This window comes from Sceloporus occidentalis, unplaced genomic scaffold, assembly GCF_023333645.1.
Source record: "Sceloporus occidentalis isolate IW3139 unplaced genomic scaffold, rSceOcc1.0.p SCAF_21, whole genome shotgun sequence".
Taxonomy (NCBI): Eukaryota; Metazoa; Chordata; class Lepidosauria; order Squamata; family Phrynosomatidae; genus Sceloporus; species Sceloporus occidentalis.
This window is the reverse complement of record NW_028317001.1, coordinates 7498046-7517073: the sequence shown is the minus strand read 5'-3', so window position 1 is coordinate 7517073 and position 19028 is coordinate 7498046. Positions and strand designations below refer to the sequence as shown.

Below are 19028 nucleotides of genomic sequence, written 5' to 3'. Positions count from 1 at the left end.
ATAGAACAAGTGAAGTCCTTCAAATATTTAGGACTAAATTTTTTCCTCAACTGGATCTTGGAGTTGTCATTTTGAAAATACAAAAACAGTTGCTATTAATACAGCCAACTCTCTATTAAGATTATACTGGAGCAGAAGTGGTAAACAGTTCCCTCCGGCCATTAAAATCTTTGAGGCTAAAGTTATAGCTCAGTTGCGTTATGGGGCTGAAATTTGGGGGACTAACATAAAATCTAACTCGGAAACAGTCCAAAATAATTACTTGCAAGCAATTTTATGTCTTCCCAAAGGAACCAAGACCGCTATCCTTCGGTTGGAAGGTGGTCTCTCTACTGTTAAGGCTATAACTCAGGTTCAAGCCATTAAATACTGGCTCAAACTTACTAATGGGATAGGACTAGCCCTTGTATTGATTGCTTTCAAAGAAATGTTGAAGTTTGAAAACAAAACTTAGATCTTGGAATCAAGAAATCCTGCAACTTATTGATTTGTATGGGTTCTCAAAGGACTCTTTGTGCTCTTTAAATTATGATAAAGCTGTAAAATATATGAAGTCCCATATTTTGAAACACGACTTCCAGTTAGATTGCACTTCTGTTGGCCTATCAAAATGTGCTCCTTGGTATACCAAACTCCTTTCCAAATACGTTATCCACAACATCTAAATAATATAACTAATTTCAAACAGAGATATGCCTTCATAGCCTTACATTGTCAATCAATGACCACAGCTGTGGTGCAAGGGCATTATCAAAGGACCATCTGGGAAGAGTTTGTCCATGTGGCTCCAACTCAGTTGAAGATCTAAGTCATTACTTATTAGAGTGCCCAATTTATAAAGATATAAGAAATGCTTTATACAAAGACTTAGGGTTGGTATCAAACAACTCTGACTCATATCTGATCACTCTATTATTAGGGGATACTGAAACAAGCATTTCTGAAAAAGTAGCCTGTTAGGCCTTTAAAGCTTCAGTGTTAAGGAGGAAGTTCTATAAAGACGATGGTTGCGTCACAGGATAGTTTTGAAGCCCAACTATTCTTGAATATCCTCAGCTCTGTAAACCTATGTTATAGAGCTTTATTGTATCTGGCCCCTTATTATGTCTCTTTAGACCAGGAGTAGGCAACCTTTTTGAGCCGGGGGCCGGGTTGCTGTCCCTCAGACAACTGGGGGGCCGAAGCCAAAAAATAAATAATTAAATAATTTTTTTAAAAAATTAAATATATAAATAAACCAGGACAAACGTAGGACAAAATTTTCAAATGGAAGACACTTTTTTAAAAAAAAAAATGGAGGACACGCGAAAAAAATTGCTGATTTTTAAAAAAATGTTAATATAAATGCATGTTTCTGAGCCTTCTATAGAAATTGCCCCCCAAAGGCCCCAGCGGCAATCGGCGGCAGGACCGGGCTGGGGCCGGTCCCAAGGCCTTGCCGGGCCGCATCCGGCCCGCGGGCCGCAGGTTGCCTACCCCTGCTTTAGACCCATCTTACGTTGCTGTTGTTGTTTTCAAAAGACAGTTTTAACCATGCAATGCAATGTACATTATACAATGTAGTTGTTGCTTATATTTTATATTTATATGTTTTTATATGAACTTTTTTTGTAATGGTATATGCTATACAAAAATAAATCTATCTATCTATCTATCTATCTATCTATCTATCTATCTATCTATCTATCTATCTATCTATCTAATTTATGCACAAGAAATTTGCCCGTATAAACATAATTCTGTACATGTTTTCCTTGTACCTTTCTCCTTTGATCAATTCAATTATTAAGTCCCGATTAATTTAGTCCAATTAATGATACCTGTTCTTCTTCATTGTCAAACATAAGTAGCAATTTATACATTTTACCTATCAAATGACTACCATCTGTGCATAAAAACTTTAAAATTATGACACCCCCCCCCCCCCCGGTACTGTCAGCTCTTCATATCCTCTCCCTTCCCCTTATCTGATAATATGTCAGCCATTATAGTTTAAACCCTTCACGTTCTAATCTTTTCCCAGAAAAGCTCTTTTGGCATTTCATACATGTATAAGGTTTTCCCCATGTGGCTTCTTTGATGTGAACGCAGCCTATCATTCAGACTGTAGCTCTTCCCATATTCCATGCATTTATACGGTTTCTCCCCTGTGTGGGATCCTTGATGTTTACTTAGATTCCCACTCTCACTGAAGCTCTTCCCACATTCCAAGCATTTATATGGTTTCTCCCCTGTGTGGGTTTTTTGATGTTTACATAGATGTCCACTCCAACTGAAGTTCTACCCACATTCTACAAATTTTTATGGTTTCTCCCTTGTGTGGGCTCTTTGATGTTTAGTTAGATGTCCACTGTCACTGAAGCTCTTCCCACATTCCATGCAATTATAGGGTTTCTCCCCTGTGTGGGTTCTTTGATGTGAACGTAGATTTCCACTCTGACTGAAGCTCTTTCCACATTCCATGCATTTATATGGTTTCTCCCCTGTGTGGGTTCTTTGATGTGAATGCAAATTTCCTCTGTGACTGAAGCTCTTCCCACATTCCATGCATTTATATGGTTCCTCCCCTGTGTGGGTTCTTTGATGTGAATATAAATTTCCTCTGCGACTGAAGCTCTTCCCACATTCCATACATTTATATGGTTTCTCCCCTGTGTGGGTTCTTTGATGTGAATGCAAACTTCCACTGTCACTGAAGCTCTTCCCACATTCCATGCAATTATAGGGTTTTTCTCCTGTGTGGCTTCTTTGATGTGAACGTAGATGTACACTCTGACTGAAGCTCTTTCCACATTCCATGCATTTATATGGTTTCTCCCCTGTGTGGGTTTTTTGATGTAGATGTAGATGTCCTCTCTGACTGAAGCTGTTCCCACATTCCATGCATTTATATGGTTTCTCCCCTGTGTGGGTTCTTTGATGTGAATGCAAATTTCCTCTGTGACTGAAGCTCTTCCCACATTCCATGCATTTATATGGTTCCTCCCCTGTGTGGGTTCTTTGATGTAGATGTAGATGTCCACTCCGACTGAAGCTCTTTCCACATTCCATGCATTTATATGGTTTCTCCCCTGTGTGGGTTCTTTGATGTAGATGTAGATGTCCACTCCGACTGAAGCTCTTTCCACATTCCATGCATTTATATGGTTTCTCCCCTGTGTGGGTTCTTTGATGTGAATGCAAATTTCCTCTGTGACTGAAGCTCTTCCCACATTCCATGCATTTATATGGTTCCTCCCCTGTGTGGGTTCTTTGATGTGAATGCAAATTTCCTCTGTGACTGAAGCTCTTCCCACATTCCATACATTTATATGGTTTCTCCCCTGTGTGGGTTCTTTGATGTGAATGCAAACTTCCACTGTCACTGAAGCTCTTCCCACATTCCATGCAATTATAGGGTTTTTCTCCTGTGTGGCTTCTTTGATGTGAACGTAGACTATAATTACGATTGAAGCTCTTCCCACATTCCATGCATTTATATGGTTTCTCCCCTGTGTGGGTCTTCTGATGGGAACTGAGATTTCCACTCCAACTGAAGCTCTTCCCACATTCCATGCATTTATATGGTTTCTTCCCTGTGTGGGATCTTTGATGTGAATGTAGACTCCCACTGTCACTGAAGCTGTTCCCACATTCCATGCATTTATATGGTTTCTCCCCTGTGTGGGTTCTTTGATGTGAACTTAGATGTCCACTCTGACTGAAGCTCTTCCCACATTCCATGCATTTATAAGGTTTCTCCCCTGTGTGGGTCCTTTGATGTAAACGTAATTCTCCACCTTTAATAAAACTCTTCCCACATTCTACACATTTATATGGTTTCTCCCCGGTGTGAATTCTTTGATGTAGATGTAGATTTCCACTGTCACTGAAACTCTTTCCACATTCCATGCATTTATAGGGTTTCTCCCCTGTGTGGGCTCTTTGATGTTTATGTAGATTTCCACTCTGACTGAAGCTCTTCCCACATTCCATGCATTTATAAGGTTTCTCCCCTGTGTGGGTCCTTTGATGTCGATGTAGATGTCCACTTCGATTAAAGCTCTTCCCACATTCCATGCATTTATAGGGTTTCTCCCCTGTGTGGCTTCTTTGATGTATATGTAGACTTCCACTCTGACTGAAGCTCTTCCCACATTCCATGCATTTATATGGTTTTTCTCCTGCGCGGGTCCTTTGATGTGAACATAGACTATCATTACGATTGAAGCTCTTCCCACATTCCATGCATTTGTATGGTCTCTCTCCCATGGGAACGCTGAAGTGTGTGTTTAATTGTGATTTGCATTTGCATATTCTTCCACAGGCAAGACATTCATCTTGGTCTGAGTATAAAGTCAGTTGTTCAGGAAATTCGGCACCTTGAGAGGCAGAGGAATTGTTCTCCTTGTTCTTCCTTTGGTTTCCCCTTTTCCTTTTCAGTTCCTTTTGATTTCCAAACTCCTCTTTTTCCATGAAAGGCTCCATAATTTCCACTGATGTCGCAGGTGGCTTCTCATAGTTCTCTCTCTGCTGCTCATTACCTGCACCAGGAAAAAGGAGAAGCATTTAGGAGCCAAGCACAGAATCAATCTGAATTACTTTCTTTATTTTATAATCTCCCCATTCTTTTTTTAAATAATCTTTATTGAATATTTACAGAATAAAAAAAGGGTACAATTCTCTATACTTTATACATTCCATATTCCATTCTATTAACCCCCTCACCCCCCTTTCCTTTCTTCTATCTATTTTTGAGTGCTCCTTCTATTTTAGCTATGCGACCCACATTCCTCAAAAACTATGTGTCCCTTCACCTTTATCTCACCTTCCTCCATTCCTCTTTGGCTTCTATACTAAGAATGTACACCTTTCCGTATCTCTCCAGTTTACAACACAGAATCAGTATAGCCTTCCTCCTTCTCTATTCTTTTCTTATTTTGTCTTTTCCGTCTCATATAGTTCTTACTCTTACCCATATTTGATTTTCCTCTTCCGATATTTCTTCTTTTAGTTTCATAGTCATTGTATCCATCTCAATTACTTCTCAACATTTTTCCAACCAATTTTCCATTTTAGGTATTTCCCTGTTTCTCCAATATTTAGCTATTGTAATTCTGGCGGCGGTTATTAAATATAGAAGTGGTTTTAACTTTTGTCTTAGAGTCTTATTTTCTACTATGTTTAATAAACACATTTCCGGTATAAGGGGGAAGTTCATTTGTATTATTGTCCTGATTCTCTTATGTACTTCAATCCTGAATTTCTTTATCATAGGACATGTCCACCATATATGAAAGAGACTTCCCACACTTTGATCGCACCCCCAGCGATTTCCTTTATCATTTTTGTATATCCTTGCCAATCTATTTGGAGTTATATACCACCTATACATCATTTTAAAAAAGTTTTCTTTTATATCTGAGCATAATGTGAATTTTAAATCTTGTCCCCAGGCTCTTTTCCATGCATCAAATTGTATACTTTTCATATTGTATGGTACAGTGGGTGCAAAATATACAATACAAATTGTATATTTTGCACCCACTGTACCATACAATGTTTTATTCGTTCATGTTCTAGTTCCAGTTTTAGTATTAATTTATAATTTTTTTCTATTTTCTTCCTCCCTTTATCTAATAATATCAAATCCATTTCCGTCTTCTTTTGTGTTAATCCGAACTGCTTTACATCTGCTTTATATCTTTCTGTTAATTGATAGTATAAATACCAATTTATATTATATCCTTCTCTAATCATTTCCTCTCTTGATTTCATTATTAATTTCCCTTCCGATATCTTTAAAAGATCTTTATACCTCAACCAATCTTTCCCTTCTATTCTGCCTTTCTTTAATATTGCTTCGTGTGGGGAGGTCCAATCTGGCAATGCTCTCTATATTTTTTCCTTATATTTCATCCATACTTTCCATAATGTTTTCCTTTGTATATGTTCTTTAAACTCTTTATTTAATTCTACCTTACCCCAAAACATATATGCATGCCACTCATATCTTAAATTGAATCCCTCTAAATTTAATAATTGTTCATCTTTTAAATCAATCCAATTGATAATCCATTCCAGACAACATGCATGAAAATATAATTTCAAATTTGGCATTCCTAATCCCCCACTTTCTTTGTCATTCATTAATGTTGTCCACTTAATCCTTGCCTTCCTTCTGGCCCACATGAATCTCTTTAAATCCCTTTCCCGTGTTGTAAAGATTCCATTATTGTAAATTATTGGCAAATTTTGAAATAAGAATAAGATTTTGGGTAGGATGGACATCTTAATTAATGCTATTTTCCCTAATAATTATAGTTGCAATTTGTTCCATTTTCCCAAATTTTTCTTTATTTCCTGCCAACCCTTTTTATAATTGTTATCAAATAAATCACTATTTTTCTTAGTAATGTAGATTCCCAATTATTTCACTTTTTGTATCCTAATTCCTATTTTCCCCTGGAGTATTTCTTCTTCTTCTTCTTCTTCTTCTTCTTCTTATTATTATTATTATTATTATCATTAACCTTGATTTATAAAGCGCTGTAAATTTACACAGCGCTGTACATACAATCTTTTTAATTGGATGGTTCCCTGCCCTCAGGCTTACAATCTAAAACAGGGGTAGGCAACTTTTTTGAGCCGGGGGCCGGGTTTCTGTCCCTCAGACAACTGGGGGGCCGAAGCCGGGGGGTGGAGCTTCGACCCTTTGGGGGCGGTGCCACACACTGGGGGTGGAGCTTCCACACTCCAGGGGTGGGGCCAGCGCTGGAGGCCTCGCCCTCTTTCCAGGCCCCGTCAGAGGCCCGCAAAAAAGCCAATGGTGGGCATCTCTTTCTTCCTCCCTTTCCCTTATTTCCCCTTTCTTCTTTCCCTCCCTTCCACCTCTTCCTTTATTTCCCTCTCCCTTTCTCTTCCCCTTTCCTTCTTCCTTCCCTCCCTCCTGTCTTCCTAGCTCCCTTCCCTTCTCCCCATCTCTCCCTCCACACCTCTTTCCTTCCTTCCTTCCTTCCTTCCTTCCTTCCTTCCTTCCTTCCTTCCCTCCCTTCCTGCTGGAGGCAGAGGTCCATCCCTTCTTCCTTCCCATCTCCCCTTCTCTTTCTCCTTCCTTCCTTATGTCTCCCTTCACATCCCCCTTTCCCTCATGTCTGTCTTCCTAACTCCCTCCCCATCTCTCCCTCCACACATCTTTCAATCCCTCTCGCCTTCATTTCCCCCTTCCTTTCTTCTTTCTTCCTGGCTCTCTTCTCTTCATCTCTACCTCCACAGAGCTCGCTCTTTCTTTCTTTCTTTCTTTCTTTCTTTCTTTCTTTCTTTCTTTCTTTCCACCCATCCCTTCCACTCTCTCTCCTTCCTTTCATCTCTGTCCTTCTTTCCACCCATCTCTCTCTTCCTTTTCCTTCCCCCTCCCTTTCTCATTCTCCCCTTTCCCGTTCTCTCCCTCCCTCCACCTCTCTTCCTTCCTTTCTTTCCTTCCATCCGTCTCTCTCTTCCTTTTCCTCCCACCCTTCCTTTCTCATTCTCCCTTCTCCCCATCTCTCCCTCCACACCTTTCTTTCCTTCCCTCCTTTCCACTCTCCTTCCTTCCTTCTCTTCTTCTTTCCCTATCTTTCTCCCTTTCTTTCTTTCTCTCTCTCCCTTCCACTCTCTCTCCTTCCTTCCTATCCTCCTTTCTCTCACCTGCAGGAAGGAGGAGGCTGGTGGCCCCCCAAAGCCCAACTCGTTTTTTCAGAATTGGGGAAATGAGAGCATGTTTGAAGTCCGATGGGAAGGAGCCTGTAGAGAGAGAGAGAGATTGAAGATATGGAGAAGCGAAGGCAGAAAAGAGGGAGCTATAGAAATAAGAAAACGAGTAGGAATTGGATCAAGAGGACAGGTTGCAGGTTTGGAAGAGTTCAGAAATGTAGAGAGTTCATCCAAAGAGGCAGGAGGTAACACAGAAAATTTGTTAGGGGAGGGCGAAAGAAGATTAGGAGCAGAAGAGGAATCAGGAGGGACTATCTCAGAGCGAATGGTGGTAATCTTAGAGACAAAATAATTAGCAAAGTCATTAGGAGATAATGATGAAGAGACAGGAGGAGAGGGGGGTTTAAGCAACGAGTTGAAGATGGAGAACAAACGCTGCAGGCGCCTCTCATTGGCGGAGATCAACGATTTGTAATAATTCTGTTTTGCCATAGAGAGGGCACGTGAGAAGGAAGAAAGAACAAATTTGAAATGGATAAAATCAGCCCACTCTTTGGACTTTCTCCAAAGACGTTCAGCCACTCTAGAGCAGGACCGGAGAAACTTAATGTTGGGGGTAAGCCAGGGCTGAGGTCTAGTCTTAGAGGAAGAAGTGCGTACAGAGACAGGGGCAAAATGATCGAGAGTTGAGGAAAGAGTGGAGTTAAATAAAGACATTGCTGAGTCAGCAGAATCCCCAAGATTTAGGGAAGAGAGAGATGAATCCAGGGTCAGACCAAGATGGTTAGCGTCAACAGATTGAAGGTTACAGAAATGGCGTTGAACAGTGTGACGAGGAGGTGGAGTATGAGTAAGAGCAAAGGAGATTAGGTGATGATCAGATAGTGGAAAGTCAAGTGTCAGGTAGTCAGAAATAGTGCAGTTTGCAGCAAGAACTAGGTCAAGACAGTGACCAAGAGAATGAGTTGAAGAGTTGGAATGTGGTTGGAGGCCAAAAGAAGCTAGGAGAGAGTTGAAGCGAGATGTTGTAAGGTTATTGGAATAGTCAATGTGGATATTGAAGTCACCTAGGATCAGAGTGGGGACTGAATCTGAAAGAAAGAATGTCAGCCATGATTCAAAGTGTGAAAGGAACTGGGCGGCAGAGCCAGGAGGGCGATAGATAACTGCGACCCGGAGCTGTAGGGGAAAAAGGAGTCTAATAGGATGAAACTCAAAAGAAGAGAAATGATAGCTGGGGGAAAAAGATACAACTTGGAACTGGCAGGAGTTAGATAGCAAGATACCAACCCCGCCTCCTCGACCCTCAGGGCGGCTTGTGTGGGTGAAGGAGAGACCACCAAAAGAAAGGGCAGTGGAGGTAGCAGTGTCATGGGCTGGGAGCCAGGTTTCGGTGAGAGCAAGGAGATTAAGGGATTTGGAGAGAAAAAGGTCGTGGATTGCTGTTGCTTTAGGGGCAGCAGAGCGGCAGTTCCAGAGGGAACAGAGGAAGGGAAGCAGGGAGACAGGGAGAGGCCGGATGGGGATCAGGTTAGGGGAAATGTGGCGAGCCATGAGAAGGATGGAATCTTGTTTCTTTTTTGTCATATTGCACGTAATTATAGGCGATTTTTCTTTCTTTATTTTTAATCCCGCCTGATCTCCAAATTCATTTAATATTTTTAAAACTTTAGGTATATTTTCTATAGGGTCCTCTACTACCAGTACCACATCATCTGCGTACACCCTTACTTTTATCTCCCTACCTTTAATTTTCGTTCCTCGTATTGATTTTTCTTCTCTAATTTTATTACAGAGTATCTCCAAACATGTTATGAATAGTAAAGGTGATAATGGGCATCCCTGTCTTGTTCCTTTATTTATTATACATTCTTTTGTTCTAATTCCATTAACTATAATTCGGGCCGATTGTTCCTTATATAATTCTTCTATCCATTTTGTAATGTTGTCTCCTAAATCTAGGTTTTTTTTAAATACTTTTAACATAAAATCCCAATCCAAATTATCAAAAGCTTTCTCTGCGTCTAGGAATAACAGTGCTACTTCTTTGCTTGGGTTTTTGTCATAATATTCAATTAGATCAATTATGATTATTGTATGTTGTTTAATTTGTCTACCTGGTAAAATACCACACTGGTCTTCTTTTATCCAATCTTTTAAGATTATTTTAATTCTTTCTGCTAGAATGGTCGTAATATTTTATAATCCGTGTTCAGTAGCGAAATAGGCCTATAATTTTGTGGGCAATCCAATTCTTTTCCTTCCTTAGGTATTAAAGTTATATTCACCTCTTTCCATGAGTTGGGAATACCTTCTGTTAATATTTTATTAAATGCTTTTTCAAGGGGTTCTAATAATTCACTTTCAAAGATTTTGTAGAAATATAATGTATATCCATCCGGACCAGGAGTTTACCTTCCTTTCCTGGTTGCTTCTCTTATTTCATCCTTCCTGATTGTTTGATTCAATTTCTCTTTGATTTCTTTTTCCATGTCGATTATTTCTATTTTCCTATGTATTCTTCTAAATTTTCCTGTTTTCTTTTGCTCCTATCTTCTTTCCTATATACATTTTGGTAGTATCTATGAAATATTTCCCTGATTTTGAATTGTTTCGTTATTACCTTTTCTCTTAATGCCATGATTTGTCTTTCTTCTCTCATTTTTTAAACTTTATATGTTAAAAATTTCCCTGCCTTATTTCCATATTCAAACTGTCTTTGTTTTGTAAATTTCATTTTTTTTTAAACAATTTCATCTGTCATTTTTATATTGAGTTGATTGTTCAAAACTCTTATCTCTCTATTTTATTATGCTTTGGGTCTTCTATTTTTTCTTTTTGCTTTTTTTGTGTTTTTTCCGAAATTGTTTTTATCTAATTTTGTTCCTTTTTCTTTTTTTCCGCTTTTTCTTTATCAAATGGCCCCTTATTACTGCCTTAGCTGCATCCCAAACAATTTTCATATTAGTGTCTTTTTCCAGATTTTCCTTAAAGTAAAATTTTATTTGTTCCTTAATTTCTTTTTCTGTCCTTTTTTCTTTTAATAACGATTCATCTAATCTCCATCTATAATCACTTTCTTTTCTCAATAACTGCAAATAGACTTGGTTATGATCCAAATTTTTATTTACTTTTATCTTTGTTTCTTTAATATTCCCTGCCAATCTCCCCATTCTGATTTACCTCTGTTTAGAATATGAGACTCTTCTTTCCTGCAAATATTTTTTTTTAATTATATTTTTATTGACATTCAATCCAACATAAATAACCACATACCAACATCCAACATCAGACATGTCCAACGAGACAGAAAACTTACATGTCCTTTTTTTTTGGTAAAATACACATAACAAAAAGGTTTGACTTCCTTCGACCTGGGATCACTTTTCCATCTCTCTTATGAATTTATTGCTTTACCTTAATATCTTTTACAGTTGGCCCTTCTTATACATGGATTTTTTATACATGGATTCAAGCATCCACAGCTTGAAAATATTCAAAATATAAGTATAATTTTCAAATGTCAAACCTTGATTTTCCATTTTTTATAAGGGACATCATTTTGCTATGTCATTGTATTTAATGGGACTTTTGGCTCCTGCCACCACTGCCACCAGGCCTTTCCCGTGAGGAGGGCAAGCCTTGAAGGCCCCCAGCACTGCCACCCGGCTTCCTCACCGCCACCTCTTGGCCTCTAACACCGGTATCCGGTCCTTCTGTGGCAGCAGAGGTGGCAAGAAGGCCGGGTTACGGTGCTGGATGCCTTGAAGACCTCTGGCACTTCTGCTCACACCGCCGCCATGGGAAAGGCCCAGTGGCTGTGGTGTTGGGGGGCAAGAGGCATCTAACACCGCCATCCAGCCCTTCTTTGAGGGTGGCAAGGAGGCTGAGGCTTGGTCTCCAGCACTGCCATTGCTTTTCCCACTGTGGCGGCGGTGAGGAGGGAGCGCAGAAGGCGCTTCAAGGCTTCCAGCACCAACACTTGGCCTTTCCCACGGCAAAAGGTAAGCAGGGAGGGAAGGGAGGACAGGGACTTTTGTTTCCAATGGCGGTGTATGTGCATGGGTTTGCCATGCTCAAATCCGCATATCAGGAGGGCGCACTGTATTCTTCTGTTTCCTCCTCATCCAACGTGTCCTTTTTTATTTTTATAAATTTTATTTAGAATAAAGTATAACAACATAAAGAGAAGAGTTAGAAACCATATAGCAACCTATAGGAAATAAAAAATAAAACAACAACAAAAAACAAACAAACATATAACTCCACTACATATTAGTTCTACACACCAACACTTTAACACAGAGACATCTATTTACATAAGATCATAGATATCATCGTTGTCCTTCTAGTTCTTCTTAGTTTTGGCACAGCGTAAATTTGTTAGTTCTTTTCCACGATTTTCTCCATTCTTCTATTGTAGCCAAGGGTCCGTTTAGGGGAATTTTATTATTATTGTTATTAGCTCAAATATTGCAAGAGGAGGGCCTGCTACGACGGCCCTTACAGAATCGTCTCCTGATATGTATACGGAGTAGACCAGGAGATTCCAATAAATAGAGCTGAGACAGACTTTAATAACTAGATGTCTAATTTATTGAAATAGGGGAAACACCTTCGCTGCGCATACACACACACATGCATTCAAGACTCAGGAAAATGAGAGGTGAGCATGGAATAGGATTTTAGGCATCACTGGGGTGATACTTACCAGAATGTAGACTCCCTCCAGGAATCCAAATGGAATATGATGCTGATGGCATGAGGCTCAGCCATGGAATGACTGGCCAGGAGCCAGGATTCAAAGGAACATAGCTTCCCTCTGAAATCCAGACTGGCCTCATGAACAGGCAAATCTGATGATATTTATAGGCAAAATCTTGCTTCTGGCAAAGGTGCTTGATGGTGAGAACAAAGGTGTTTAATTACTTGCTTTTCTCCTGGATGTCCCTGTCTGATTGTCTTGGTGGTCTTAAGCTGCTCGGACAACAGACTCAAGGAGGGGGCAAGAGCCTCAGGGAAGGCAAACATTTGCTCTTCCTGGTCCTATGATAATCCTCTTATGCGACTCTCTAGATATGATGATGTGGGTGCCCCTCAGGGGTGTGTGTACATGTCCTCATGCCTTGCTGGCAATGGTGGACAGGCTATTAGAGTTCATCTAGGGGTCATTAAGGGCTATCATTTATACCAAAATTTATATGAAGCAGCATGGGTAACACTATAGTAATGGCCTTTTTGGTATCCTGTGCCCATCTTATCATACCATGTTTAATGGTTTCATTTCCAAGATCTCTCTCTTTTAATAACTTATAATATTTTGCTATATGTTTCCCTTGTTGATCCATCACTATTTTATCAATCTGGTTTTTTTCTATGGTCAAGCCAATTGTTTCATTATCTATCTTAAAGAGACTTTTCAGTTGATTATATAGAAACCAATCTTGCATCTCTCCTTTGCCATGGATTTCTTCCATTTCCTTCATAACATATTTCCCTTCGGATGTTATGTTTATTAAATCTCCATCTCTGAACCTGCTACAGAGAGGAAGAGGAGAGAGGTAGCTGGGAAGCCATTGTAAGTGGTGACTGTTTAATTTTTTTAAACTCTAGGAAGAGTGTGCTTGTAGTCACATCTTCAGTGAGTCACACCTGTGAGTCACTAGGGGCAGAGCTAGCAGACTAGCTCTTTATTACTTCCCCCAGAGCCTCTGCAGAGCAGTTCCTGCTACAGAGAGGAAGAGGAGAGAGGTAGCTGGGAAGCTTTATTTCTACTTTTATTTCATTTTCTTTCATCCAAGGAAATCTAGAGCAGAGGCAGAATTTGATTGAGCTCACTGCCACAAATTGTTGAAACATCAGGGGCTTAACGTTGGTGTTTTCTGGAGAATTTTTTTTTTGAAAGGATGTCATATTGAGGAGGGAGCAAGCTTGTTTTCTGCTGCTCCAGAGAACAGGACCTGGAACAATGGATGCAAGCTACAGGAAAAGAGATTCCACCTCAACATTAGGAAGAACTTCCTGACAGTATGGGCTGTTCAACAGTGGAACACACTCCTTCCTCAGAGTGTAGTGGAGTCTCCCTCCTTGGAGGTCTTTAAGCAGAGGCTGGACGGCCATCTATTGGGGATGCTTTGATTTGGATTTCCCGCATGGCAGAATGGGGTTGGACTGGATCAGGACCCGTGTGGTCTCTTCCGATTCTATGATTCTATGAACCACTGTCGATCTTGACATTTTGTTCTTCTATAGTATGTTTTTCCTGTATGGATACCCAAGCGGGAATGTGATTACAAAACGGTTGCTTCACTTTGTACCAAAATTTTAATAGGGATCTTCTTACTACGTGGTGGTTAGAAATAGGATTACCTTTAGGTTTTATATACCACAGATATGTATGAATAACAAATTTAAATCTGAGCATTCCTTTAGTTGTCATATGTTTGATCTCACAGTATAAAAGGGACTAGATTGGGTTGTAGTTGGAAAAACCATTTGTGTGTCTGGAAGATCTGAATCAGTTTTAATATTGTTATTAGTTGCTGTAGTTTGACAAACATTACTATTACTGGTACTTTTGTCAACTGATATTTCTTCAATGATTTCAAGGGTTGGGTGGATACAGCTCACACTTGACCTTACCAGGCCTTTTGTTTTGGATGCTACTTTTTTAAAGGTCCTATTAGTATGTAATAAGCCATTCTCAAAGTTATCCAAATATCTCACTTCAGTCCAAGTTAATGGGTTTATCTCTGCTGTAATTGTCTTTCTATTATCTCTCTTCTCACAGATTTCAAAGGGGGGGGGGCTCTTTGATTGAGCACACATTTAAAAGATATTGCTTTAGTTTTTCCAGTCTAGTTATTATTTCTGTTTGTGTAGTCTGGGATAGACCTGAAAATGATTCAATTAGCTCCTCTTCCTCTTTGGTAATTGCAAGGCTTGAAAGGTGAGATGATTCAATAGTATTAAAAGGTATACTATCTTTCTCGTTGTTAGATTTATTTGAATCACGTTTTCCAGATTCAGTCTTAGTTTGGTCTTTTATATTCCGGGTTTTGTTTGGAAGAATACTAGTTACAGTCGGTATATGTACTATCAATGGCTGAGGAGGAGCTGTGTTCGTAAAGTATCTGGAAACAAAAATACTTTCCCTTAAAAGTAAAGTTTTACATTTGCATATTAGGGTGACAAATTTAATTTCACTAAATGTGATCAGGGCACGTGCACGACAATTATTGAAATACAAAAAGGTAACCTGTAGATCCATTTCTACTAGTTGGTCTGTTGAAAGGCTTGAGATGTTATTTTGTGCTGGCCAAATGGCCATAATAAAGTTATTATTATAAATCAGAGCATTCCAAGTTTAGCACGTTTACGTCCCTCAAACTAATCCGTTCTTCTAGCCAATGAAGGCTTGCAGCGTAGGAATATAACTTAAAGTTTGTTAAGATACATCCCCCCTTTAGTTTGTCCTCTGTTTTTCCTCCTTGAACGTGTCCTTTTGTCCAATTGTGGCATTTCATAAATGTTTGTTAACCACTACTTTCTATTTGGAATTGTCTCTGTTTTCCACTTTTGTGGACTAAATGTTCTAGAACATTCTGTTAGTAAACAGAAAACAAACTTTCCGTGTTCCTTCCCCACATTTCCCTCTCCATCCCTAATAGAAATGTCTATTGAGTAAATAATAAGTCTATCTTTAACTCCGTTCTTAAAACTATACAGCACTTTTTAAATAAAGTTTAATAATAACTTTATGAATTTCTGTCCAGTATTTTTTTGTTTCTGGGGGAATTCCACCAAAAACGGAACTAGGAACCTGGGACAGAATGAGAACATTTCCAACAATTACGCTTGGAGTTTTTGCAGATATAGGAAAATTTTTGGGATGGGATGAGTTCCACTTATATAATAATAATAATAATAATAATGGTGGTGATGATGATGATGATGATGATGATGATGATGATGATAATAATAATAATGGTGATGATGATGATGATAATAATAATAATAATTTTATTTATATGTATCCCGCCTCTCCCTTTGGAGCTGAAGTACAAAATTACAATTAGTTAAAATACATTCTCATAATAAAAAGAAAAACGTTAAGAAACATCAAAAAACATAATGCTAACCTATATATTATGAATGCTCTCTCCTGCTCTCTTACGGTCAATTCCCTTTCTCTAACGCCAACCTGGGACTGAGAGGGGCCAGAGGGAGAAGGCCATGGGGCAGAGAGGAAGGGGTCTTGGGGGTCTCCCTCTTTCTTTCTCTCTCTCTTGGGGGTTAGTTCCCTTTATCTAAGGCTAACCTGGGACTGAGAGGGGCAGAAGGAGAAGGCCATGGGGCAGAGAGGAAACGGTCTTGGGGGTCCCCCCTTTCTTTCTCTCTTTCTTGGGGGTCAGATCCTTTTCTCTAAGGCCAACTTGAAACTGAGAGGGGCCAGAGGGAGAAGGCCATGGGGCAGAGAGGAAGGGGTCTTGGGGGTCCCCCTCTTTCTTTCTCTCTCTTGTGGTCAGTTCCATTTCTCTAAGGATAACCTGGGACTGAGAGGGGTCAGAGGGATAAGGCCATGGGGCAGAGAGGAAGGGGTCTTGGGGGTGCCCTCTTTCTTTCTCTCTCTTGGGGTCAGTTCCCTTTATCTAAGGCCAACTTGGGCCTGAGAGGGACCAGAGGGAGAAGGCCATGGGGCAGAGAGGAAGGGGTCCCCCTCTTTCTTTCTCTCTCTTGGGGTCAGTTCCCTTTCTCTAAGGCCAAACTGGGCCTGAGAGGGGCCAGAGGGAGAAGGCCATGGGGCAGAGAGGAAGGGGTCCCCCTCTTTCTTTCTCTCACTCTTGGGGACAGTTCCCTTTCTCTAAGTCAAACCTGGGCCTGAGAGGGGCCAGAGGGAGACGGCCATGGGGCAGAGAGGAAGGGATCTTGGGGATCCCCCTCTTTCTCTCTCTCTCTCTCTTGGGGTCAGTTCCCTTTCTCTAAGGCCAAACTGGGCCTGAGGGGGGCAAGAGGGAGAAGGCCATGGGGCAGAGAGGAAGGGTCCCCCTCTTTCTTTCTCTCACGCTTGGGGTCAGTTCCCTTTCTCTAAGGCCAACCTGGGACTGAGAGGGCCAGAGGGAGAAGGCCATGGGGCAGAAAGGAAGAGGTCTTGGGGGTCCCCCTCTTTCTTTCTCTCTCTTGGGGTCAGTTCCCTTTCTCTAAGGCCAACCTGGGCCTGAGAGGGGCCAAAGGGAGAAGAACATGGGGCAGAGAGGAAGGGGTCCCCCTCTTTCTTTCTCTCACTCTTGGGGTCAGTTCCCTTTCTCTAAGGCCAACCAGGGACTGAGAGGGGCTAGAGGGAGAAGGCCATGGGGCAGAGAGGAAGGAGTCTTGGGTGTCCCCCTCTTTCTTTCTCTCTCTTGGGGTCAGTTCCCTTTCTCTAAGGACAATCTGGGCCTGAGAGGGACCAGAGGGAGAAGGCCATGGGTCAGAGAGGAAGGGGTCTTGGGGATCCCCCTCTTTCTTTCTCTCTCTCTTGTGGTCAGTTCCATTTCTCTAAGGCCAACCTGGGACTGAGAGGGGTCAGAGGGATAAGGCCATGGGGCAGAGAGGAAGGGGTCTTAGGGTCCCCCTCTTTCTTTCTCTCTCTTGGGGTCAGTTCCCTATATCCAAGGCTAACCTGGGACTGAGAGGGGCCAGAGGAAGAAGGCAATAGGAGAGAGGAAGGGGTATTGGGGGTCACCTTGTTCTCTGTCTTGGGAGTCAGTTCCCTTTCTATGAGGCCAACCGGGGCTTGAGAGGACCAGAGGGAGAAGGCCATAGCACAGAGAATAAGGGGTCTTGGGGGGTCCCTCTTTTTCTTTCTCTCTCTCTTGGGGGCCAGTTCCCTTTCTCTAAGGCCACCCTGGGACTGAGAGGGGCCAGAGGGAGAAGGCCATGGGGCAGTGAATCACAGAATCATAGAGGTGGAAGAGACCACAAGGGTCATCCCATCCAAGCCCCTGCCATGCAGGAAATCTCTATCAAAGCATATCCAACAGATGGCCATCCAACCTCTGTTTATAGACCTCTAAAGAAGGTGACTCCACCATAATTTCCGAGGAAGGAATGTATTCCACTGTCAGACAGCCCTTACTGTCAGGAAGTTCCTCCTAATGTTGAGATGGAATCTTTCATCCATTGCTCCATTGGGTCCTAGTCTCTGGAGGAGCAGAAAACAAGTTTGCTCCCTCCTCAACATGACATCCCTTCAAATATTTAAACAGGGCTTTCATGTCACCTCTTAACCTTCTTTTCTCCATGCTAAACATCCCCAGCTCCCTAAGTTGTTCCTCACATTTTAGTTACCCGCCTTTGGACTCATGGCTCCAGTTTCTCCACATCCTTTTTGAATTGTGCTGCCCAGAACTGGAAACAATATTCCAGGTGGGACATGACCAAAGCAGAATATAGTGGCACTATTACTTCCCTTGATCTAGACACTGTACTTCTACTGATGCAACCTAAAATTGTATTGGCCTTGTTAGCTGCCGCATCACACGGTTGACTCATGTTCAACCTGTGGTCTACTTTGACTCCTTGATCCCTTTCACACGTATAAGTTTATCGTTCAGCCAGTTGTCCCCCATAATCCTATATCTGTGCATTTCATTTTTCTGCCCTAAGTGGAGTACCTTACATTTCTCCCTGTTGAAGTTCATTTTGTTAGCTGTGGCCCAACTTTCTAGTCTGTTCAGGTCATTTTGAATCTTGATCCTGTCCTCTGGAGTATTAGCTACTACTCCTAATTTGGTATCTTCTGCAAATTTGATGCGTATGCCTCCAATTCTGTCCTCCAAGTCATTGATAAAGGTGTTGAATTGCCCTGGGCCAAGACACAGCCCCACTGGACACCCCACTGGTCACTTCTCTCCAGGATAAAAAGAACTCTCTTGGGTTCTCAGTTACCTTTCTCTGGGGACTGTTCTTCATCCATCTTCCCTGGGAGCTCCTTCTCCTTCGCCATTCTCTGATGTCCGAATGCGCAGCTCCTCTTCCTTTCTTTGGGATTTCCTATGGGGAGGAAGAAGGGAAGGGGGCAGGTCAGGCTCTGCTTCCCCAAAAGTCCCTCCAGAGAGGAGAAGGGGCCCCAGGGCCCAGATGGGACCCTCAAAGGGGGCTGGGAAAGGCCCCCCTCCTTCCTGCTGGACCATGGGACCCAGTGGGACCCCTCCTGTCTCAGCCCTCTTCTGACCCGTATCTATTTGGGGGTGCAGGAGTTTTCCCTTCCCAAAGAACCCCCTTGACCCACTGGGTGCCAAGCAGCCCCTTCCCTGCCCCCCATGAACCAGGGGGAGCCAAAGCGTGTCCAGGGGCATCTGCCCATGGAGGAGGGG

The 19028-nt window shown here is 41.6% G+C and overlaps 1 protein-coding gene across 1 annotated transcript; it reads right to left on the bottom strand.

Annotated features, from left to right (window-relative positions):
* Positions 1-1955: 1955 nt before the first annotated feature.
* Positions 1956-18701, bottom strand: LOC149301522 (uncharacterized). The gene is made up of 2 exons (XM_089484014.1): positions 18601-18701; positions 1956-4523 (listed from the first exon to the last, which is right to left on the bottom strand). The coding sequence occupies exons 1-2, from the start codon at positions 18656-18658 to the stop codon at positions 2302-2304; spliced, it is 2280 nt and encodes a 759-aa protein (XP_089340140.1). The 5' UTR covers positions 18659-18701; the 3' UTR covers positions 1956-2301.
* Positions 18702-19028: the final 327 nt, after the last annotated feature.

What these genes read in the sequence shown, in the direction of transcription:
- LOC149301522 (XM_089484014.1), bottom strand. Translation starts at nt 18,658, where the DNA reads ATGGCGAAGGAGAAGGAGCTCCCAGGGAAGATGGATGAAGAACAGTCC. An exon ending in AGAACAGTCCCCAGAGAAAG is followed by an intron (nt 4,524 to 18,600) that starts GTAACTGAGAAC and finishes TTCCTGGTGCAG; the next exon opens with GTAATGAGCAGCAGAGAGAG.